Source organism: Neodiprion fabricii, chromosome 3, assembly GCF_021155785.1.
Source record: "Neodiprion fabricii isolate iyNeoFabr1 chromosome 3, iyNeoFabr1.1, whole genome shotgun sequence".
NCBI lineage: Eukaryota > Metazoa > Arthropoda > Insecta > Hymenoptera > Diprionidae > Neodiprion > Neodiprion fabricii.
The window spans coordinates 31,583,239-31,609,293 of NC_060241.1; the positions used below are offsets into that span (position 1 = coordinate 31,583,239).

The window sequence follows — 26,055 nt, forward strand, 5'->3', positions numbered from 1 at the left end:
AACTTGAATATGACAATATTATGGAAGAGGGCGCAGGCGCGATTTGTGAAAACGGCGTTGACGGTCGCTTGTAAGGCCGGGGGGCGAGGGGAGGGGGAGGCGACGTCGGAGGAAAGCTTTGCGTGTTCGGGTTTCAGTCTGCATTGCGCATTCACCCCTCGAACGCGTCGCTGGAACGACGCTGCCACAAACGCCGCTAACGCCAGACCAACGCCGTCCGTTACTACTTGCTGCTGCTGCTGCGTGATAAACACCGCCGAACGACCGACAACCTGTGCAGGCGAATGTGAGTCAGAGCCTTCTTTCAGCTCCCCGTCCGTTGTTTCGTTTTTTTTCCACTCCTTTTTTTTTTTTTAGAAATATTGAAATGAATAATAAAATTATTGTTTCCGTTAGGTACGAATATTTATGCGACAACGGAAAAATAGAAAATAGTGAAATTGTAAAGAGAAGCTTGGATATCGATGCTTCGTTTCAAGTCGCTTCAATATCGTTACAAAAACTGTTAGAATCGGTGCAAAGTCACGGAAACGGATTTTCATTTTTTTTAGTAGTGAATTCGATATTTTCATTATTGTTGATGATAACCAATATCGGTGCAATGGTGTAAGATCGAATATTTAACGACGTCGAAAATATTTTTCTCGATCAAAAAATTATTTTCGAGATTTTTAACTGTTTTCAAGCCGTTTGATACGAAGCATCGATATCTCAACTTTTGTCAATAATTCCGATACTTACTATTCTTTTGAATTTAAACAGATCTTTATAAATTACTAACTCAATAATTTGATTAATTGGTTAGTGTACGGCTACCTCGCAGTGTATCGATATTTGTTCCACTCAGCTTCTTAAAATTCGTTTCGTTCTTCTTACTGTGACAATATAAGAATTTTCGGATTCACGATTTTGGTCACCAAAAATAGAGTAAATTGAATGTTACATTGCTCGTTGAATCCTCGCCTCTTTTATCCTTCAAAAAATGTCTTACATTGCCGTATTCATTATCTCAAGTACACGATCGTAGAAATCTTTCGACGGATGAAATATGTATAATATTGCATACGATAATTGCTGACCGAAAATATACCACAACTTCCACGATGCTCATTAAACTTATCTATACATACCGAATTTCTGACCTTGTTGTTCCGTCGTGAATTTAATAATATATACGTTGGGTCGAATGCATCAGCAGTGAATAAACACCGCCGGTCAATGTACACTCCGATTCTATTGTCATTTTTCGATCTGCTTTAATTGTTCATTCTGCACTGGTATTTTCGGCAGACCATCGGGTGCTTTATGCGGTAGATAATTAGGCAAAATCCTAACTGATTGTATATTTACGCCAGACGCTGTTGACGCGATTGTTAATGTATAAAGTTAGCACCTCGTAATCCAGTTTTTCAGTTTGACTAGCAAAGTAGTTGACTGGAATTGTACCCAAACCGAAGAAAGCTGCATGCTTTGCCACCATAAAAATGTAATTACCACACACTTGGGAATACAGGGATGGGTGATGATTTATTCATATGTCAAATGAATTTTAACACCCCGTGCGAGGCTTCTAATTTTTTAATTCAACTTCATGCAATTATAATATTTGATGTGCGATGCAGCAGAGTAAATTCACCCAGCAAAATGTCGTAACGTTTTCGGTTGTCAAGCGTCGCCGTTAGGCGTCAATTCGACTTGACTATCTGCGTGCCTCCGTGTATCCATATACCTATATATAACTTATATATGTATACATATACATATACAGGTATATTTTATATAATAGAAGAAAGTTATAAACCGAGCCGTGAACGAAGCCTCATCTATCTCCGTCAACTTCGCGAGGATTAAATCGACTTGCTGAAAAATAAAGAAAAGAAGAAAATAAAATGAAAAAAAATTCACCTCACCTCGCTGTACCCGCTTGCAAAGAAAACTCGTATCAAATATTCGCGGGACATTTGGTCCTGGGTATAGAAGAAAACCAAGCCGGACCAGCGAACCGTCAGCTGTCCGTCAAAATTTAATTTTTTCAACTTTGCGCGGTGTTTCACGTGTCAGTTTTACAGCTTTTCACGCACCTCGGTTTCTCCATCAATCATACTCATCAGAAAGCGTTCGTTCATTGTTCTGATAATCGTACCCGATCAAGCTTTGGCGGGAATGATTAAAATCGAAACTGTTGAAGGCTGTAATTTGCAAAAGACTTTCGTCGAAATTACTTTTGAACAAATTATCTCAATCTCGTTTTCTAATTTATTTTCACTTTTTTATCCGTACGCACTGCTGACGTTCATAAAATTTTTACCCATCTTGTACACAGATCGTGATTGTTCTTTCACTTCGTGGACCAGACATATGCGGTTGTAAATTTTCGAAATTTCGAAGAGTCCTCGATGCCGGAAATATCAAGGAAAACCCGGGCTTCTCATAACTCGCGGAAAAGTAATAGGATTGCAACTCGAAAGCTTTAGGGCATATAGGTAAAAGTGAAAATCCCCTGACGGGTTCGTCTGAGAAGAAGCCCATTTGTCTTTCGCCGCGAGCGTTTCTGCAGGATGCGGATATAAAGCACCGACGAACACCTACATATACATACTTCATGGTACGTAAAGCCATTCGTATGCCAGTGAAGCATGATGCAGGTGTTGGTGTATCGAAATACTGACTGTCGATATTGCAAAAGTAGGCGAGATATATTTTTCACGGGCATATTAAGATTTCGTGGAGCGTTACACACAGTTTCACCCTCATACATTTTGTCGCAGGTGTGCGAGTAATCGTGAAATTCCGTCATTCTTTATGGAGAAAATATTATAATCGAAATCGCTGAATGTATAAATCCATTGGACTAAATTGGATCAACGTTGATTATACATTTCCTCTTCTTAAGAGATTGCAATTTCGAAAATATAACTATAAACGCGAAAGATTGTTCGCCACGAGTTTTCAGTTCAGTTGAACTGAGATCACCGTATTTTCTCTACGAAATATTTCTTTCCGCTAAATCTTTTGAAAATTAATGCAACTTACTTAGTGCGTGGTAAAACTGAACTCTTGAAATTAAACAAAATCACCGCTGCGAAAAGGAACAGACAATATTTGCGGAAGTTTGAAACGATTTTATTGAAAATGGCGAATTTCCATTTTTCAACCCCTCCAAATCGGATCGCGTCAATGGTTCAAGTCTTCTGAATGCCGAAGCCCGATTTTAGTTTGAGACGTCTGCTTCATTTCCCTGGAGGATGATTCGAATCCTACATGCACTATTTGCTGAGGCGCTAGTTTTGCCGTGCGAGCGTTTGTTTTCGTTTCCGTCGCACTGGAAGACGAAAACATGGCAGACTTTCTTCCGAGTCATTGCGTTCAGTAAGTGTGCAGGTTTAAACCAAGTTTTCATCAAGTCATTTCAAACGAGCAAATGTCAACCGTGGCTGAAATGCCGAAAGACACGAAAAGAATTCAAAAGAGAGAGTGGAATAACAAGGTGAGAAATAGAGGAAAAAACTGGCATCTCTTAACGACAACATTAGAATTTTAATTAACAACTGGTAAGTAGTGATCTTTTGAATCGTATTACCAAGACTGGAAATCGGCCATCAGCAGCGAGTCCGAATTGTTTTTCAATGACGGATTTCAAAAGAGACGAAACAGTTTGTAGATATTTGGCGAGAGCGGGATACTCCCAAAGTTCAACGAACAATGAAAAACTTGGAAAGAGATTTTAGAAAACTTGACGACGAACTACTTCACAAACAAAAATTTACCTTTCGGTTATATTTTTACGGCGGTCTTCAATCATTCTCACTTATAAGATAAACTATAAAAAAAGTTTTCGCTTAGTGTGTACTTGTGCTGATACCGTTGTCACATTTTTGCGATCAATCATTGCCAATCTGCGATCAGGATGGGAGGGAGGAGTCGACGTTCGTTCATGTGAGGACCTGATTGTGCCTCATAATCGTGTGCAAAAGCGATTCGATTAGCGATTTGGTATTCACCGAATGTTAAATTACGCGATAGAGAAACGCGAAAACGAATCGCGGACAGATGAATAGAATTGGGGTGAAAAAAATCTGGCGCGAATTTGTGACCCTTTCGTTCATATAATTTCCCGGAGGCAATCCCTGAGCAATAAAAAAAGTGAGACACATTTTTATGTCGCGTATACTGTATATTGGCGAAGAAGTCAATTCACGTACTTGGCTCTTGGGATAACGTGATAGACCTGAGAAAAGTCGAGAGACAGAGCTGATCGAAAAGTCTGTGAAAGTAGGCGGTTTACGATAAAATCCAATACACTGGAAAAAAAATAAAAAATAAAGAATAACCGAAAAATACCGAAACACTTACTCGACACTCTTGCTTGAGCTCTATTTCTCGCAAAAACTCTGAACCAACCGATTGTTCCAACAATTTTTCTCAAAGTTGGGAAAATATGTTAAAATCCATGGGTGGAGGGTGGAATTTGACGGGCCAATGAGAGAGCATAATTTACGAAATTACAGCTGGTCTCGCACGTGCCGATGATAAGTATCAATATGTAAGGAGTAATAGTATCAATTTGCGAAAGACGCCCTGGGGATAAAATGGGTTTTCTTAATACCGCTTCCGCCTTTAAGCTCGGTAGACCAAATTTTACGGTGATTTGACGCGGTTAGGTTTACTCAGGGATAACCCCTCGGCCCTGGCTCGAGAAATTCCCCTCGCTTCTGTTATCGTCTTTCTGCAAGCGTTCGCCCGGTTGCGAAATGTAATGCTTCATCGGGACTCACCGCCTGTGCGCAATATAACCTCGATCCAACGATCCGGCAGTTGGGTCGCCTGCGTTTCCCTTTGGTTACGATTACGGTTCATCTGATATTTGAGATCGAAAATTTATCAACGAATTCGGGAGCCCCCTTGTGTTCACCCAATTTTCCATCCTTGCCACTGACGTTCCCTGGCAGTTCATTTATTCCTCGTTGGAGTTTTCCAGCCCCGCCAATTTCAATCTTTCGGATAGTATCCAAAAGCCGTTTGCAAATTTATCAAATTCGTGTACGAGGGAAAAATCTAACTATACCCAATCGTTAATTTTTCCATCACAAGTTTACTCCAGTTGGAATAGTCGGACACACAGACTTGGAATTAATAGATATACTTATCGAAGACTTAATAAATTGGTTGGTCCATACGTCAGACAAAATTTATCCAAATCGTTAAATTTGAAATTGATCGAAATTTTTCTTCGTTCGCATTAACGAAATTTTCCATATTTCCTATCCTGTTTTGAAGGAAGAGATTTTTTATCGGTACAACGGCCTGAGGAAACGCGTTATAGGATATCTTTTCCGGCTTAAACTTAAGCCGCGTGTGAACCGCAACCGTTTTTGAATTTTTCACAAAAAGGATTTTCTTCCGGATAGGGAGACGTGAGATGAGTAAAGCCATGGGCGACGAAATTTCAGAGACACATGCGAGGTCTTTGAGCACGGACGATGCTCGTATGGTTTCCACGATGATGAATAGACCCTCTGCCTTTCCAAACACGGAACGGTGTTGAACCGACGGTTGTAATCACGACGTCATTATGCGTTTTCAGACATCCAGATACATCCGAGCCTCGAGAATGGTTCAATTAAGGTCCGCCCTGTCTTCTAATGCGCTATTGTTCCCAGATGGGAGCAGGGATTTGCCATATCACGAGGCCGGTTGGTTATCTGCGATATTTCGTTTCTTCGTCGAAGCGATCCGTCTCGATAATGAGGGCATAAATAAAAAAGCGAGTACTTACCCGCAAGGCGTATTCTTTTATACCGCGTGTGTAACAAAAGGCACGAATGTCCTGCAGCTTCGACGAACCGAATTGATGGTGCGTTTATTAGCTGGGCGCAGAATATGCGCCATTCGGTACTGTGAACTGTACAAGGTAATACGAGACGATGCGAGGTACTGATTCGGGGATAAGGAGGCGGCCATAAAAATCAGCGATTTATCGCAGGCTAGTTTAACGGCTGTACTATAAAGCTCATTCACGATTCACCCTCGGATTACAGTCTCTTCCCAAATTATTTTTCGTGCCACTCGCTATTTCAAATATTCATTCAGCCGATACACGCAGTTAGGCTTTAAACGAGTGATGGAATATATACTAGAGCTCACATCACGGAATTGAATCGCTTATTAAAGGGGATCGGGCGTGGGTTAATTTGGACAAATGGGTAAAATAAAAACACAGTCGAATTGGATGCACGTGTGCTAGAAAGTTCATTTTTTACATTAACGAAATTATTCCGCGATGTCGGTGAACGATGTAATTTTCGCTGATCAAACAACAGATGAAAGCTTCTTTTCGAATAATTTCCAGGGACCCTGAAAATTTACACCAGTATACAACATATTCCCGATTCTTGCTCGTGACGGATAAACTAAATTGGGTTGCAGACGATTCGTGACACATTAATCTCTTTCGACGGTTTCAACGGTTAGACTGTCAGAATTTACTGCGCAAAAGATCTAATTTCATATCTTTCTACTTTCGTGTATATATGTATGTACACGTGTAACACAACACGTGGCTTACGGGTTTTCGCCTATTCCAAGGGAAGCTGACCGACCGATTGTAAGAGGACGAGTTGAGAGCGACGCATTATTAAGAGTTTCGATTCACTTTTAAAGAAGTGATTTCTATTACGCGCAGAAGACACCCACCCCTCAATTTTCTCTTCGTTTCTCGACGCTACGCGGATACTTTCTTTTTTTTCCTCCGCTCCGTTGTATCCTCTCCTCGATTTCTTCTTTTCTCTCGTCCCGTTTCTTGCCGACTTTCTCCTCCTTTTCGCCCGCTTTCGCCTTTCTTTTTTCTTTTCGTGTTCCGAATGTTGCTTGGATTTATACTCCCGTCTATACGTAGGAAAAAGCCATTGTTACGACTTTTCCTTAAATTCAATTTAATTCCATTGAATTCCATTATACTCCATCAAGTTGCCAGCTTGGCCAACCCCTCATCGCCCTCTATAGGCCATGCGGCCCATTGTCCCTCCTTGCACCCTTAACACTGGACGTAGACATGTACGAGCGGAAAACAAATGGTCACCTTCCATTTATCGCTTGCATACGTATATAGTAACCTACCTATACTACATACCGACTAACGTTCACTTTGTGAACCTATTTTATGCAGGAAAATCAAGACGTAAACTGCAGCTGCACGGGTAACAAATTGTCTTGTACTCATAAATTGAAATTTACGATCCTACGCGTACATAATATGAACGTGGATTTGAAAATTAGGTTATCTGCAGTTGAATGCATAAACTTATTACCTCACGCTTCTTTTCCTTTCCTATAAATATTAATAAACCTGCGTGTTTTACCGGGATCGCGGTGTCAGTTTCAACCGCGGTTATTCAACTCGGCTTTTGTAGACATTTTACTATTTTAGAACTGCTCATTCACGCGCAGTAAAAACTGTTTATTAAATACAGGCGCAATATCGATCACGCGAAGGCATTAACTTCGACATGTACTCCGTTTCTCGCACCTGAAGCTCCAATAAACGTGGACATGAGATCTACCAGTGATAATTTCTTTCGGTGTTTCTGAGTAGAAAAAGAGTAAGCGCGTGTTTTTATCGCCAATTCAATAAAATTGAAATTTCATGTTGACAAGCATAAATCTATAACAGAAACGTGAATTAGCCACTAATTAGCGAGTGTATGATATTCGGATTTGCAAAAGTTTTCTCTGTCGGTGTCGCCGATTTCTTCTCGTAACTATGTGTAACGTGATTTGAGTCAAGGTGGCCCTCTGCTAGCGAGGGCTCGCAAAAGCGCGATTTATATCAATTTATGATTTCGCAAGTGGCGAAACGTGAAACAATCCTTTTCTGCACTTTACAAAGCAAACTGTCCACCCTTGACAGCGATATACAAAGGTATTAACTTTGTTACTATCACATTTATCACATTTTCATTTCACCCGCTGGGTGATAAATTTCATAATAAAAATACCGAAAAGAAGTGTGTGAGAGGAAAAATAATTGCACGAATATGAATTGTACTCCAGAAATGATAGAGTACGCTTCTTATAATATAAAGTGAGCAATTCGGCGTGTGGAAAGAAATTCAAAAAACTCAATTTTAATACTTTTTTTCTGTTTTAACGTGTTCGATTCACGTTCAATATCAGAATATCTGTCAAGCCATCACGTGCGGCGTTTTTTTCTTGTATCACAAGCGTGTACGAACGGTTCGAAATCGATGGATTGACGTAGTTTGAGAAAAGATCGAAGGTAAGCCGGCATTCGATTCGGGGGAAGAATAAAAGCGTTGTAATAAAATGCAAAATAGTTTACACACTAACGATGACGACTACAATAAATATGTGCAGACTGTACATGCCTTGTACAAAATGCCAAATTCTAAAGGTTTATCTGCGGTGGTTCGAAATCGACTTGCAAATGGCATTAGGCCAAGCACGGTTCCATCGTACCATATAACATCCGATGCCCCTGATAAACGCGCAATTATTTATATTATACTGACTTGTCACGCGGATAGGATATCCCGATTTCGCCTTGTTACACGCGGTGAGGCTTACACGTGTATATATACCGTGTATATGACACATAGGTATCCGTGTCGTGGCCAACGATCCAGATAAGGATCACCGTTTGGGCTCGATCGATATCGTACCTGGTCACCCGGCTTCCGTGTGTTGAACAATCATGCAAATTTTTTTCGCAAATTGCTGAATTTCTCTGTGTAAGCTCTGTGATAAACGTATGAAAAAGAAAGAAAACTCGGCAGACATAATTCCAAAATCTGTCGATTAACGATTTCAGTTCATAGATTCAATTCTGACGTGTAACCTATTTCTTTTTTGGAAATACCGAGACTCGAATTTTTTACTTCAAAACAGCATCTGGCCAGTAAACCTGGCGGAAATTTATTCTCGAACCTTCTTTCAATAAATTTTACGACATTCGTTTCAGGTTTGACAATTTTTTGGTTTTATGGTATTCTTGAAAAATACCGTGCGCGTAGTACGAGATCTAAATTTCAAAGCAGCGTTCCGTCGAACGAAAAGATACGTTTCATCAAAAATGGAAGAAGCCAGTTCAGCCCCGAATATTTCCGATTTATTACACGGCTGGTGACTCTTTACTTTTGCGGTGTGAAAAAGTTTGTCCGTAACGCGATACGCATCAGCAGTGGAAGTTAGATAGCTGCAGACAAAGTTGATTTCCCAGTCAACCGTTATATACGTGACCTCTCGTTATCTCTTGGGTCGGAAATAAAGTTAACACGAGTTCCGCTACGAAGCGAGAGGATCGTAAACTTTCCGAGTAGAATCGTCTCGATTAGTTTTGGCGACGGTTCGAGGATGATCGCTGGCGGATTGATTAAAGCTCCGAGTCACCCCGCGGGCTTCGACTGGCGGTTGAATTAGTCATACGCGTGTGCAATTCCGTCGAGAGGACGGGACGATGCGGAGACAGACGCGCGGCGTAGAACCGACACGTCGATAATTGTCTCGACCATGTTCGAGGCTTTCTATCTACACCTGTGACAACAGTCACCAGCGGTCCCTGGAATCGGATCAATTTCCCCACTCGAAAATTAATCGGATCCGTGATTATCCCAGAGAATTCCGTGACGCGCGATGCACTTTCCGTGCAGTCAAACTCGGGAATTCCCTCGTCAGTCTTCCCGTTTTCCCAACTTTACCGGACGCTCTCCTCGAATCCCTCAGAATCCCTCGAGCATCCCTCCGACGACACGAGGCCAGTAATTTGCTTTATAGCGGTTCTCATGGTTTCGTGGTTTACGTTGGTCGTACACGGTTCCACTGCGAGGAATTCCCTCAATCCGAGATCTGGTTTTGATATTTATTGTAAAGTCTGATGACTGCAATTTGCAATGATTTTTTTTTCCCGACGGAATATAAATGACAGGAGAGAAATTTAAAAATACCTTACTATCCTGGCCAAAATGTTGTTCGATACTTCGAAGCAAGATGCTGGGAATATGTGAGAAAATTACCACAAGTGTTCAAAAGAGACGCGAAAGTTATTAGAAACGTCTTGAGTGAAAACTACGAGAATGACAGGATTTGAAAAATAACCGAGGCGCTAAAAATTCTTGTTTTGATGCGGGATAAAAATTATGGCCGGTATTTTTTCAGACACGTTCAAAGCTACTGTATATCATGCTGGAGAAAAGCGTGTAACGTATCTCTGAACCCTTGCGGTAACCGCTGGTGAGTTGCTTTCGTATATAGTCGTAAATCACGCCGCCGAGCTTGTATTTACAGTGGGATATCTCACGTTCTCCACACCCGGTTGGCAATTTCAATTAAACTCGACTCGGATTCCGCTGTATAATTGCCAAGCACCCTTTAAGTGGATCGCGAATCTACTTGGCGACAAAAACTGGGACAGCGTAGCAACCGAAGCTCAGGCGTCTATTAATCGGGGGGGACTGTAATTTGTCAGAAGAGAAGCGCGCAATGAATATCAATATTCGATCCGGACGAAAGATCCAAATCCAGCCGACGATTTCGAATTTCAAATCCTAGACTTTTTAAAAATACTTTTCGATAACTGGAGGTGATTTGATTTTGGAGACGCTGAATTTTGAAAAATGCAAAAAACATCTACGAAATTGCCAAGGATTTTCACTGCTACGCTTCGACTTGAAATACTGGACTACTTGAAATTCCAATTGGAGTGGTCGACGCATATTCATCGGACCGAATTGCTCAGCAGCTTGATTCTGCAGCAACGTTAATTCCTAATGAACGGGTAACGGGAGTAAATTGATGTTAATTATGGATGGCAGGGCTGACCCATCACTTTGTTAGGTGTTGGCTGACCGAGCTGTTTAATGTGCCCGGTAATCGGGACGGCCATCTATTAGACGTTTATTCCTTCGTTGTGCATGAATACATATGGGAAAGCTTCGCGCGGTCTCATCACTCATTCATCCCCAAAATGTTGCAGACCCCTCGACACTGTATTCGGAATTAAATTCTGATTCTCATGATTTGAAAGCGGTAGTTACTCGACGGTGGATGACATCAAACTCCGATGACGATGAATGCCTGAATCATGACGAGGCAGAGGTTATCGTAAGTTTGACGTCGATATTGAATGATAGCTAAATTTTCAACATTTCTGCAATTTTGTGCGACAAAGCTCCGTGAATCGAGGGAAACGAGTGAAATATTTCGTATCTGTTAAGTGGTTAAGATGGATGCCGGTAATGCAATGACGCGGTTAAGCCACGAAATGAGGACGCCTCTGGAGCTCAACAACCCTAAATTTATAGCTTAACTGCGCCTCAATTGACTCACTTAAAGCTTTTTGTAAGACGTTCACATCGATTGCGGATCCCAGGCTCGTCCTGCAAGCGATTGATTTTACCAAGTTGGTTGGTTTTAAACCACAGACTTAAGATGATAAGCGTTAGGATAACTTGCGGTTTTGGTAATCCAATCTTGGAAGTGGAGAAAAAATTGAAAACAAATCAAACCAGATGATCTCCGTAATATCAGAGTGCAGCTTAGTGTTTGGAGAAAGAACTGGTTCTGAAAATCATAAAAACGTACGCCAATTTGCGATTGAATTATTCGCCCCGAGGAGTGTGTTTACGTACTTATGTATATAAAAATCTAACCGCAGAAATATAAATCGTGATAAAGCTCCGAGTGACGATGTAGATATTCTGAGGTTCGCAAATAATCCCGACCGTTTGTCGGCAAGTTTTTCTCCAACACGGGCAACGATGCGGTGAAAATTAGAATTAATTTCCTGCCAGAGATTGCAAGCAAACTCGAATCCTCATAATTTAATAAGCCACGTTTGCTCGCAATTCCTTTATCCAAATATTTGATTCCTCAACGATTTTCCGGCGAAAACGGCTGATGAAAATTAAATTGCTTGTTCATTACCGCATCCGGATCACGCGAATCAATTAGGTTTCTGATCATGATCGTATTAGTCCGACGAGCGATGAACATCTGTGAAGCTTACAGGTATACTTTTGACCCCTTTTTAATCAGCCCAAAGCCGCGTCCGTCGCCGGCCGGCTGACCTGCGGAAAAGGGATAAAAAGCGAAAAATAATGTTCATCATTTGAACCCTTGGTAGCACAAGTCGGACGCTAGGGACGCCGGGCGTCGAGGCGGCGCGCGTGATATTGCGTGGGATCGATATCATGGCGCCAGCTAGCCTCTAGGTATCCCGTTAACGGTACACGTACAATCTATAAGGTGCGCTATACGTAATTTTCATGCTTAAGTCCGTCGCCCGCGGTCTTCACGCGGCTTAATCCCGACCCCGGTTGGGAGAAGGGTGGTGGCTGTGCATTCGAGGTATAAAGTTCATAAAATTGCAGACTCAATTTACGGCCCGACTCTTGTTACGCCGATCTGCATTGAAGACGAGACTCGAGGGGCTTCGAAAGAAATTTGCATCGTTTCACGTGGAAGGTGAGATGTCCGTCGTACTCGTTTCGAGCCGCGTCAATCAGTCATTCAAATTCACCCGAGGTTGTGCAAAGTTTCTCGAACTTACGTAGTCGGAATTACGCGAATTCGTGTGAAGTCACTCGAAGGCATGCGGAGTCACGAGAAACTGTCTAAAGTGAAACGGAGTCAGTGGTAAAAGCCATGTTTGTTTGATTGACGAAATTTGGAGCATCCACGGTTAGAAAAAAAATGTCCCGGCAAGTCCACTACAATTTTTGGGTTGGTTTGACCATTTTTCGATGTATTACCAAGCAAAACGTACAAATTAAATGTTGATACGGCAATTTTAATGTTAAAATTACAATAATTTGTGTCACATTTACTAACAGAAATGTAACAAATAGCTCAAATATGAAGTGGACCTGCTGGGACATTACGTTTAGTTCAATTTTTCTACAAGTGTACTTTCGTCTTTAGACTTGAAACTAATTATAGCGACAGCTCGTAACTTGGAATAAAAATATTTGGCTATTTAGGGAATAATTGGATAATAAACTTGCCGAAGCGAGACACCCGCTACACTGATGCGAGTAACGATCCAGTAATTGACTTTCGTCGTGTTAAATGAAAAAAAAACTAGCTACGTTTTATGAAATTATTCTCGATGCAACGGTTACAAGTATATATGTTCTTCGGTAATACATCACCTACCACCGGAACAATTTGGTTCTTTTCAAAAATTTTTGCAAACCTTGGTGAGTCCGTTCAACTAAGAGTTTACAACGTAAAGATCAACGGTTTCGTACTGGGATGTTTGAGTGGTTATTCTTGCTTTCTCCGAGATTTAAAAAGCAGCAAACGGCTCCTAATAATATTAAATATCAGAATCAACAGTTCGATCGTTGAATCACTGATTTTTTTCACCGTACGACATTTTTAAAATCACTAATCCTTATGTCGATGAATGTATGATGCTGTTTTACTTTACAGAGGGTTTTAAAGTTCGTTAGACATCCTTATGCATTAGGATCACGGTAATTTGAAATAGAGTACCACTTCCCTACACAAGTATATTATATATGATACTTCCGTACCACTTTCCCATTATCGATGTAATTGCATATTTGCATAGAATAACCTGTAAACACCGGTGTGTAGGTGACTATCGTAAAAATAACACGTTGGCTTGCTCTTTCCATGAAGTAAACAGTCATCGCGTACTTGAGAGCTGGAACTGGAGGTACTTTATAATCCGCGTGCTACCTTCCGACAGCCGAATGTCACGACCACTTAAACACTCCTCTTTTTGCTGCCGCTCTGTACGTATGCGGTAAAAAGCCAAGGGTCAATTCACGCTGCACAAACTCGCTACTAATACATGTGGCACAGTTTTCCAACTTGCATGCAGTACTGCCTTCACTCCGTCTAAACATGACACATGATGTAGGGTATTGACCTCCAGGATTTCCATTTGATTACCGCACTCCGATACTTGTGGAATGAATTCCAGGGAAGGAAGAACTTTAATGAAAAACCCTTGGAGACCATTTTAATAGTTCATGTTCCAAGCTTTCGTTTTGTAAACGTGAAAAACCGTTCGACCAATTCAACTTGTTTCAGCGGATAATTACTAACTTATCGATTTATCGACATATGTTTTGCTGTAGATTTATCGAGTTACAGCCGTACTGTGACTGTGAACGCAATGAATTGTCAAACACACGAAAGAAACGACTGAGAAGTTAGACTCGTCGGTTGACGACACTGTGAACTGCATACGACGAAGTTCCAACAGTTAATTTTGAGCCACGGCCTAGGCGTCATTACGGCCAGAGGAACATCCAGAAGCACGTTGCATGCTACTAATCGCTGCTATGTCGTCCCTTCATCGAATATACATGGGATAGTCGAAGCATAGACGCAGAGTGAGCGAGTACGATGGGTGTAGAAGAGCCCGGGACTCTTACAGATGTCGCGTGGTCCGCGTTTTCGCCAGATGACGAAGACCGCGAGGATAGTCGGGGTTAATTGGCTACGTTTCAGTGAAACAGGCGGAGGTATGCATAGGCTCGGGGGTGGGCCAGGCACGGTCTGCGCCATTTGTCGGAGATCCGGTGCGGCCTCAATATCCGCTCTTAATAGCCGCCCGCGCCAGTCCCTCGAGTTAGTACAATGAGCGCCATATCGCGATGAAATTGGCGGGTGCTACGCCCCTCCGAGCCGAGTTTGCTCGATATCCTTGTATTGAGAAAGGAGGTTAACAGCCCCGGGATCATCGGGCATGCATTCTGGATCAGGTCGAGGACGAGGACCCGAATGAACGTCGACAGAACTTCGTCCTGGCCGTCGTGTAACCCCACGAAGCTATTTGGAATGGTTCGATTCATTGAGTGGTCAAGGTCCCAAAGGTCAATAACTCGGGACCATCGATCGTCGCTTGGAGATTGTGTTTACCTTGGCGAACGGCTGGCTTACAGATTTCTTGGATTCGGTCTGTTCCATACAATGCGAATGTCAACATATAGACAATTTCTTTCCATCACAGACATCGAGTTTTTGTAGTGCGTAACACGCTTAGACCATGATGACCGGTTTCATGTAAAGAACCCTGCTCATGGAGTTGCTCAATGGTGCAGAAATCGACGCAAACATGGTGAACAACGTCCAGGCACCGATCTAGCCTCGGGACTATTTTCTTGTTCGAATTTCAAGGCGTGAAGGAAACGCTTGAAATTGCCACACTTGTACTCTTCCAGTTCATCATAAAAATGTATTGCGTAATTTTGTTCGTTACATGTATGAAAAAGCTCGGTCATAAATTAGTTAAACTCTTCATAACGATCGGTTGGCACGGTTTAAAGTTGTGGCATGAATTTCCGCTAAAAGCCGTTTGGCATAATCATGCGATACGTTCCGTTCCGCACGTACCATATTCCGTTGCATTATGCCGTGGTCGTAGTCGCGGGAAGATGATTATCATAAATGGCCTTTGGTGGCGGTTGATCGACCAAACTCTCGTTTCAGCGAGCAGTTAGTTAGTTAGTTAGTTGTCAACTCGATACAAGTTAGCACCGTCTAGGAAGTTCACTTACCTAGTATACTGTAGGTGGGTACCCTTTGAGGATTGGTAGGAGAACTCATCTTCCCGGGATTTGAAGTGAACCATTTGCTGCGAATCTCTCTCGATCTTCGTATTACACACTCTTGCTTCGAGTTTGCTATTGAGAGAAAATCAAAGGGTGAACTGCATACGTGGATCGAGCGAAATATTATTTGATTAAGTTTAGATTAAGATTAAGAATTAAGTATTATTAAGTACAGGCGATACACGTTATACTGTTTATAGATGAGAAGAAAATCTGTGACACACCAGAACGAGATATTTTAAATGTTCTTCATCATCGAGGAATTCACGAATCCGAATCTGAGACATGTTTTGATTAAAGATGGAGAATCGTCTTCAAATGTAATGGAACTTTGGTTAATCATCTACTCGCTGTCCTCCTTCGAATCTTGTCCATGCAACTCTTCACGTTCTGTAATCCTGTTATGTAAATCTACCGTGTCCTACAGCGGATCATTCCGCGGTTCGCCGTAACTGACAGTGTCGAAATTGTGAATTCCGGTGAATCTTCCCCTTGGAAATCGTGAATTTCCACTAGTTCGTACGTAAAGTGTCATCTGCTCCGATGGTCTATGGCAGGGACGTCGCCACCGATGTCAAACCCCGAAATAGAAGGGTAGTGATATACGGATGGGTTATTTTTAGACGCGAAGGGTCTGTTCGCCTGGAAAAGCAGGGTTCCCCCGATTTTGCGTGATCAGCGGCACTACGGACTGCACTGAAAGAAGGGGACGGGAAACGCTCGACCTGCCGACGGTGCCTTGCTAACGATTTTCCGGCAACCTCGAGTGATCAAACGTTAGACGAGTAGGTACGCTAAATAATATCGTGACAAACTAACAAAACTGTCCATTAAACGCCGGTGAACAAATAAACTCTGTCATACGGTGAGCAGCGAGTTAACGATCGATGCATGGTTCGGACGAAAAGGTAAATTTTCATCAGATTTCTTTATCGAATTCTGTACAATTATATCGATGGTCGGTAGCGCGATGATGAATTCAGATTTTACACACCCCTAAATTACGTATCATGGAACGCAGTTTCGGAACTTCGTGCGAAATGCGGTGTATGGAAATTTGGGGATCAACTCTAAAACTACTCGGATCTTGAGTGTCGGTTAAAGGAAACGCCGCGATGGGGTTTGATCGAGGTATTAGAACGTAATATGCGTGAGTACGAGGCGCTATTTCGCTTGATATTCGGATCACGTGTTGCCCATACACACGTGCCTCTATCGGGTGCTCCGCGCTGTAATTTACTCGAGCAGGTGTGCGACGTGGCTTGTTAGACCGAACCGAATTAAGTTCACCTGCCGTGCGGAAAAAAGAACCAGTTCAATTTACAGAGCGGTATAATTCACCCCCGACGACAGAACGTGGCGAGTTTTCGTTTGAAGATAAAAATCTTTCGCTGAAAATGAAGCGTTTTTCACGTATTCCCTGAACGCGAATGCAAAATTATATCGCAGCGGTGAAGGATTTTCGCGTCTTCGGTTTAGCTGTATCGCCATGCAGAGAGTAGGAGTTACTTTATACGTACGTATAAATTATTCTACAGACATGTAACGCGTTTAGCTTGTTGGAGTTTGCTGACACGGCATGAATTTTAAATCGGAATTTTGTGTACTTCGAACTTGGTTTCAAAGAGGACTCTTTTTGCTGCGAATGCGAGAGCTTTCGAGGCATGAAATTGATCTGACAACCAGGGGACGCGAAAATAAAAATAACGATAATAATGTGTGGGGGTAAAAAAAAAAAACGAGGGTAGAAAAAAGAATGTTTTACGTTTCTTCTGTGCGCGGTTGTGCGATATTGGGGCGTGCTTTGGAAAGTTAGAATCTGAAAATCCAGACGGTTGGCGAGAATCGCGGATAATAAAAGTATTTTGAAATAAAGCTCATACTTCCTGTGCGAATACCGGTGAATACGGGATGGAATAAAACCGGATGTAACGTACCGCGCGTACTGACCGAGTTGACGTTTTTAATACCACGTTTTTCTCGCGGCTTTTTTCGGAACACTTTTTTTTCAACCCACTGGCGGTAAATCGGGAGAACAATTTCGGGATATGGATTTTTGACATGAGCAGGTGGAGGCGCGTGATTTCGGACATCGTTCCGGCAAACAGCCTCGTGTATTCACAATTTACGTTACGCGTGTTCACTAAGCAGACCGTAAAACTTCGAAACGATGAACAAAACGTCTCCGGGTGTAAGTTAATACGGCTCGAGTCTAGCCGCACTTCCATCCCTTATATTATTGTAATCTTATGCGCCGGGAGAAAGCCCTTTGCGAATTTAAGCTCGGAGCTTATGTTGCATTACGGGTAATCCCCGTGGGCTAATCCTGAATCCCAGAACGTTTGCACTGAGGTTCGCGTTCCTCGAATTAATGTTTCGCTTCAGGTTGATGCAATCCTACACGGCTACCCGGTGTATGGAAAACAGCAACCCGCCGATGTTGGCTTAGGGTTGCAACGTTCTAAACAGACCGCTCAGACAAACAAACCCTCGCAAGAACAAGCCTGCCAATATTTGACGTTGATTGTTACCGCATTTACATCATCGTCGTCCACAGCTACTCGATCATTCGGATAAATACATCAACACTCCTGCAAACATCTTGAATGAGTTTTCTAATAACGTGCAACTTATGAAAATTATTTATTACTACTACCCGTCCAACGCAACGTTGTTTCATCCATTAGCAAATAGCTTGGAAATTGAAAATATTCCAATACTAACGAAGAATTTGGATGAAACTGTGCAAAATTTTTGCCGACATATCAAAATATTTTTATAAATGTTTCTACTTAGTCCGGGAATATTTTGTTCAAAAATGTTCTTCGGTAATTAATTTTAAACGGAAGAAGATATTGATTTGGTTGAAAATATTCTTCAGCGAAAAAATTATTTTTCTTCTTTCTTGGAAAGACGAGAAATTTCACTTCAAACCTAGATCCACACAGGAATTCGGGGTTCTGTATCTATTTAAGGGTGTCGTCGTGTTCGAAAAGTGGTTGAACAATAAATTGGCAAAAGTTCAAGGACGAGGATTCGAACTAGGAGTTCTTCAGCCACTCAGAATGAAACCGCAGATAAAATGAATAAAACGAATGTCAGAAAATGACTACAACCCTATTATCGTCACTATTATAACCCTTTTTCTCTCCAGTTTTCTCCGACTGCACACTGCATCGTTATACCTATAATATATACTCTGCTTGAATACTAAGTGTGAGCCGAAGATTGATATAGGAAAATATCGACAGCTTCTCCTAATTGGTTTTTTTTTTACAGGAGTATAAGTAATGAATGAAAACCTGAACCGAAAGGGTTTTCATTCGGTTCCGCACAACGAAGAAACTTTCTCATGCAATCTGCACTTCCTACTACTTTTACCACGCGTTGTTTTGACCGAACCTGCGTAAATGAAATGTAGGTACAGTAAATATCTCTTGCAATTGCCGGTGCAGTAAGGATCGACCAGGATAATTTATTTTTGTTTTATGTGATATAAAAATTAATCAAAAAAATGTTGAGGGCTTCAGACAATCTCCATCCGCTTCATGCTCAGTTTCAAAGGCTTACATGGGTAGCGAAATGTGGCATTAGACTTCAAATAACGGGAATATTTATAGCCTAAGGGACGAACTTGCGTACTAAACTTGTTTGTACAACGGACGTCAAAGAGAAACGAGGAAATTTCAGGGTCTTCATTGATTCACGTGCCTCTATAATGCGGATGATTAGACGTTCAGCTAAACGCCTATTCCGAATCTCGCATACCCACGGAAAATCAATTTAACGAATAACATATATAATGGTATCGTGTAGGAAATCAATTATAATACAGCTTAAAGGGAACCAGTCGGTTAACATATCCAAGGGAAAAGGAACAGCTGTTGTACATATTCGAGGTTTCATTACCGGGCAGAAAAATAAAAATCGAGCCACTTATTGGCTGGTAGAAAGGAGATAATCTCACAATGTTTCAAATTTTCATTATCTTTCTCCGAATTATCGGATCGCAATAACACGAGGGGGTGTATTTTTATAACTCTGCGAGAATCGGAGCGTAGAAAGAGGGAAAAAGAGGAAGTGCGAGGTGTTGTGCGAGAGCCTGGAAGAGAAGCCAGTGAGGAATTTGAGGTGAACTGACGTTGTAATTTATTTCGCCGATATTATCATGGCTTCGATTATATGCCACCCTGCCATTTTCCTTACCCAGTCTAATTTCCCAGCGTGCCGACCGTTTTATCACCAACCACCGGCAGCTTCTTTGATTCTTGATAATAAAAATGTGGTCTGAAATTGGAAGATCAGGCGTCGGGGAAAACGACCTCGCCAGATGTCTTTAAGTACTGCCGAAGGCTTCGGCACTTTTTCTTATATTCTTTTCTATTTCACGAGAGCTCTTCGCTGCTCCATTCGAATATTTTCAACCCAATTACCAACGTAATATCTTGGCCGGTAATAATGATTATAATGATAATGATAATATTATTTCGGTTAACGCGTAATCACGCTGCACCCGTTACGGCGCTCATTCATATTGACAATCTGCTCAGTTTCTTCCGAGCAAACTTTTGCCAACTTTCCCGCAGTGAAAATTAGTCACGCGACTCAATCTCATATTTAAAGGAGGCTGGTCGGCCGAAAAACGAGCCTTTTTATTAAATTCGTCAACAGTTCGTACATCCGATATATGTTTTCTGTGTCAAAAATTTCTCTTGAAAAATTCGAAAGTGGGAAACACTGAAAATATAAATTAAAGTTTCGATACCAAAGCTTAGTTTCGAATCGGTTCAAAACGGTAAAAAATATAATTTATTTTCTACAAAGTGACCATAGCAAATTTCTTTGTCTTCTGCCGTCAATTCAATACTGCGATTTTTTTTTCATCATAATTAATATCGAGTTAAAAAATTGGGTATTTAACAATGTCAACGTAATAAAAAAAAAAGAACATTATGTTTGAACTTGTAGAAAATATAGTATATTAAATTAAATGAGCCATCGTAAAGTGAAATCGAACGAATCTGTAAAATTGTTAATCATTTTGACGCAATCTGAAAAGAACCATCGATAGCCAAAATTTTTAAAGAGATCTTCACAGCTTATGTAAACGTATAATAATTTTACGAATACTCGAAGTACAAATACAACTTGTGATAAGATTAATAAAAAGTTTCAATTTTCAGCCAACCAACCTACTTAATTAATCCTGAGCTGCATCAATTTCCAAAAGAATTTCCACCGGGCTGCAATATAAAATATGCAAGCTTTAATCAGCTCGCGCTATTCGCACAAGTTCGCCAACATTTTTTCCTCTGGAATTATTTTGCCACAAGAGTCAACGTCTTTCGTGCATCTCGCCTCGAATTTTTGGCACCTAGTCTCTGCCTCAAGCAAGTGAAAATAATGTACATTTATTTCAAAATGTATTCGCTTCCTGTATTGCTTTCTAACATCGTCACAGCAGGCGTAAAAAATTATTCCATTCCATCAAATTCCGTTTCTGTATAATCTTTCTTATCTTTTTCAGGAATATGTGGGGCCGAGCAAACATGGGAGTCGTCGTCCTGTTCTTGGTCGTCCTCTGCACCATTGCTAATGCGGAAGGTAAGTGGCACAACGATCATAGAATGGGGTGATTTTTTTCCTTGTATTGTGGCTTTTTATGTCCAATTAAAACGGATTGATTTCCCGTCCAAAAAGTGATCGACAAGCTCTTGATCCGAGTCTGACGTGGAGCAAATTTTCACGCGTGCAAATTGAATTTCCTGCTATTCCGAAAAGGCCACCATTATCTTTCGTATATCCTGGTCTATTTCGGCGCGCAAGATTGATTGACCCGTTTTATATACGTATGTATGTATATATATCTGTACACATGTATGTGTGCATCGAAATTGGCGAAATATACGAAAAATAAGCGGCAAACCGTCAATCATAGAGATAGTTCTCCTTTTCAGGAATTGTGACTCGGATACTCGCCAAATTGGGCACGAAAGACTTTTCCTCACGAGAGAACACATGTCGCCGAAAGGATGTGCTAGCTAAATTTGCGAACGTGACGCGATTCACAAACGCGTCTTATGTACCACTCGGATCCTATTTTCCGGGCAAACGTTTCGAGACTCCAAATGCAACTTGTACTCGCGCAAGCTTTTTCCACGTTATTAAAAAGCTTCACGAACAATCCCGCTGAGCGGATGAGCCGATGATCCGACCGCGTCCAGGATCACTTTATTTTCACCCCTGATATAGTGTCATGTTAATTCACTACGGAACGTGACGAGGAAATTTCGCCAAGATAATTACGTCACGTGTTCCGGGGTGATTGTTTCACTTCCGCGTGTCGAAGGCATATACGAGTCTGTTGGTTCTTTACGATATGTGTAAAAGGTGGTAGAAATGGTGAAAGCGAGCCTCGATCGATGGTTGAAATACGGCATGTTTGTCCCTGGGCAAAGTTTCTTCTTGTAAATAACGACAACGGAAATAAGAATAATTGTAACGGGACGCTGCAAAGGTATAATTTACTTTTTAATAATGGCGATATTTCGTCTTTGAGATCTCAGCGTCGGTATATCTTCTGAAAATATTCTGATGTTCTCGCTGAAATTCTTGAGTTCTTCTGCCGAACAGACACGACGAATTTCTTTCTCCTTTGAGATAAAAGAAACGAGCAGCTGGTATTCATTCGAGCCAGACAGAGTCTCCTCTGTGAAATAGCGAGTATCGCATCGTCTGATGAATGAAAAAAAGAAGGAAGAAGCGAAGCGCGGCCCTCGCAATCAGAGCTTCGTCTCTGCACCGCGTCGTTTACACTCTGGAGAACTTGCTCGCTTATGTAACCTAGCATTTTCACGTACAGGCATCCCGCGTACGGTACAAATATGTCTGTGTATAAAAATATCGAGAAATTCAATTTCAATATTGAATATCGCGACGAGAGGCAAGGAAATCCGATGCGCGGTAATCAGATTTAAAATCCTTTTCCTCTTGAAAATGAGAATTTAGTGCTTGCAGTGATGAGGAAATAAGTCGAATCCTTGCCCGTAGATGTTTTCTCGTACTTTAAACTCCTTGACAGTTATTATAGAATTGGACAATATTATTTTTTGTCCCCTGATTTCTCGTTACACTAATCTTGGTAACTTGAGCCTCATCAGGAGAGAGCTTTTCGTTCTATTCGATATCAAAAGTGTATCAAGTGTTGTGGAAAACTTTCAAGGCATTGTGAAGGAAAATTCATTAGTGAAATTTGGTGCATTACGAAACGAGTCCTAAAATTTTCAATGGGTGATACTATACAAGATTTCCTGAGGAACAAAGTTCTGCGATAAAAAATCACGCGTGAAGAATGTTACAATTTATTTCAGTGTAAGAGATAAATCTTCGAAAAGTTTGTTGGGCGTAATATTTTTTTCTCCAAAGCCTGGCACTTGAACCTGAAAATTGTAGGGGACTGATCTGTTTTATTTTTACATCTCATAATATTATCAAGTTTCTAGTCAGCTTTTACACAATTTCAGTGAGGTTTCTCTTTAATTAACGCAAAAAGTTGAGTCCTCGAACTTTCGACCACAACTGTTCCTCGCCTTTTCGTTTCTTCCCTCCGGCGATTAGGCTCAGGAATTTCTTGAAATTGGAAAACTCTTTCGAGACAGTGAAATTCGCACGGTACGTAGGAAGGTTAATTTGGAATATGAGAATTGCAAAACAAAAAGCCCCTTTTATCCGAGAAAAAACGAGCTGGTTGAAAGTCTGTCAGGTGATTTCCGATCGGTTGCTTCATTGGTGCGCTAACTATTGTTTTTCCTTAGATATCATCAGCTGCTATCGGTTGCGAAATCGTCAACCGGTAGAATGCGTGTGTATACATATAATTCGATTACCGAATATTTATGACATTGAATGAGAGAGAGCAAATCAATATTTTTGAATAGATTCTGCATTAACTGGTTATTTTGAACTTATATATAATGCACCCGTGGCTTTCGTGACTGTAAATTTGTTTAAATCGGATGTTCGAAACGGTTTTAAATATTAAACGAAATTGAGCCCAACGTCGCGTCATCGGAGGAGTTTTTGCTTTCTTGTAGCAGCGTCAGTTCCGCCGTTGGAGAAATCGCTTAAATATAAGCGTCAAAAGATTCGCCCGAGTCTCGACTCGCAAAGTTTTTGACATAATATTATGCAGAGTGCGGACTTGCCGTGTGAGAACTTTAAATCTTGTTAATTATTTCTAGCGGTAATTTACCCTCCGCAATTTTCCTCTCGCTCACTGGCGCAATGCGTAGATCTATACCAACGAACCTCTTGATTGGATCGCGGAACAAGTGCAGTAAAAAGCGTAAAAAGCTTTTTCCTGAGCGCAGTCGTGATTTAATTTCCTGGGATCACGATTCGGTTTCACCTCTCAAGCATAATCTAAACTTTCCTGCTTTAAAAGGTACGGCTGCTGCTCCTGAAACAATCCAACGATGTACTTTTGCTTGATTGGAATCCGTGAGATACGTGTGCGATTTTCTTTCCAAACTTACGAGAGACCAAAAATTTTCATCATCCGAAGACACGATGATTTTTTTGCTTGTCATTTTTGGCCGAGTTTCAAAATTTTCTTCCTATTATGGTAAATATAGACGATAATATTTACTGTACAAAAATTTTTTTCGCGATTTCCTCCACTGTAGTGAAAGTTGTTTGTTTTCGGAGAAGAACGGTGCCTTGTGAAGAAAATTTGGACCATGAAGTGTACCTTAAACTTTACGAATACCAACTGGTTTTACTGATAAATGGACCTATATGTGCTTTCACGAATCGATCACGTAGCATGTGGTTCTTGATATTTGAACAGCGCGTATCAAGCGTGTATTCGGGGATTTATAAAACACTGAAGAGAAGTCAATATTCGCATCCGCTGGTAATTAATCAGTTTCCGTGAGATACAGCGGAGGTTTCGCCGTAGGCGTTCGACTTTCGACCCCGTGAATAATAGCAGTACACGTGAATACAGCCTGCAGTATACATGTTATATACGTATGTAGTGTATACGGTATATTTCACAACTCTTGTGAAAAGTTCCCGGGGAGGAACAGCCCGTAGAACCCCGGGAGGCAAACAAAGTTCAAGTAGAACTTGATTCGAGTTTGAGAATTGTTTCCGAGGTAGCTGCTTGCATGCTTAGAGAAGAGGGCGTTGAAATTTTACGCGGGGTAAGACTTTCAACTTCAAAATTTCGTCCAAGCCTCGGTTTTGAGAAAAAAAAAAAAAAAACAACAAATTGATACCCAATTCAATGAAAAGGTTGCTTTAGAATGATAGCTGATACAAATAATTTAGTCAACATAAATTTTGTCTGGGTTGAAAAGCGTTGGTCCACAAGTTGGCACGGCATACCCTATATATTTTACCACACTGTGCAGATAAACATCGGGTCGCACAATTCGATCGTTCAATTACAATTTACTCCGCCTCGTGTTGCCTCCACACACGGATTCATGTACCCCAATTTATCATTAGTGTGAACACGCAGCATTTCATTCTCCCCCTTTTTCCTCGAGCAGTGATGTATCGCCTCTATTCGTTAGGCTTTCGGGAATTTTACGGGTATGCAGGGCCTTCGACCTGTGTCAAGATGGTCCTTAATACGAAAAAGCAGAGGACGAAAGAAAACAGCCAGACTCTTTATTTCCGCACCTTTTTCTACCAACGTCTCTCCCAATGTCGAGAACAGGTGTTAAAACACGAAAAGAAAACGCCTTGTTTATTTTGCGTTAGTTGTTCGACCGACTCTTAAACAACTGTATAAGAATCGATGATTTGTTTTTCACACGACATCGGAACAAAACTTTTATTGAACTGGCATATAAAGAAAGAATTATTTGATGTTACCAAAAACGTAACGCGAAAAATGTATCAAAATTGATTTAAAAAAAGCTATCAAAACAATAAATTAGCTTATTGAGCGAAATCGCATTTATAATCGATGCATCATTTTTTTTCTGGCGTATTCGGTAAACGCGATAAATTTTTTGCCGTGTGTGACTTCGAGAAGGCAGAAAGAGCGATGGCGGCGGGTATGGGATAAACCTACGATCCAGATCTCCAGAGAAATATGTTGCGCCCGATCCTTAAAGTCGCTGTTACGCTCGGGAGGATTTTATTTCCGTGAGTAAGGGAAAGCCGGCGTGATTCTAAAGCGCGGATGTCACGAGCGCTATCGCTGGGATGTTGAAATTGCGTAAACTCATCCCTGAAGAAAAACAGGACATGCGGTGGAATGTACCGAAATTGGATGGCTGCTGAGATGTCTGGAATCGAAACCGCGCCGCGTTGTTTCGCTTTAGGTACTCGAGCCCACGCAGACGTTCGATTTTCTACCTCCGTACCTATATTCCCAGTTTCGAGGGAAGAATTGCACTTTTGAAGCGAAAGCTTCGAATAAATCGCCGTCCCGTCT

The 26,055-nt window shown here is 41.3% G+C and overlaps 1 protein-coding gene across 3 annotated transcripts in view; it reads left to right on the plus strand.

Annotated features, from left to right (window-relative positions):
* LOC124178502 (uncharacterized protein CG3556) overlaps nucleotides 1-26,055 on the plus strand; it is a 48,277-nt gene that overhangs the window by 2,705 nt on the left and 19,517 nt on the right. For 2 of the 3 annotated variants that reach the window (XM_046561910.1, XM_046561913.1), the window contains exons 1-2: nucleotides 147-286; nucleotides 21,130-21,206. In XM_046561910.1, the coding sequence (XP_046417866.1) occupies nucleotides 285-286; nucleotides 21,130-21,206 (79 nt within the window). In that variant the 5' untranslated portion in view covers nucleotides 147-284. Of the gene's footprint in view, nucleotides 1-146; nucleotides 287-21,129; nucleotides 21,207-26,055 lie in introns of those variants that run through there. The other variant, XM_046561911.1, reaches the window with a different exon arrangement.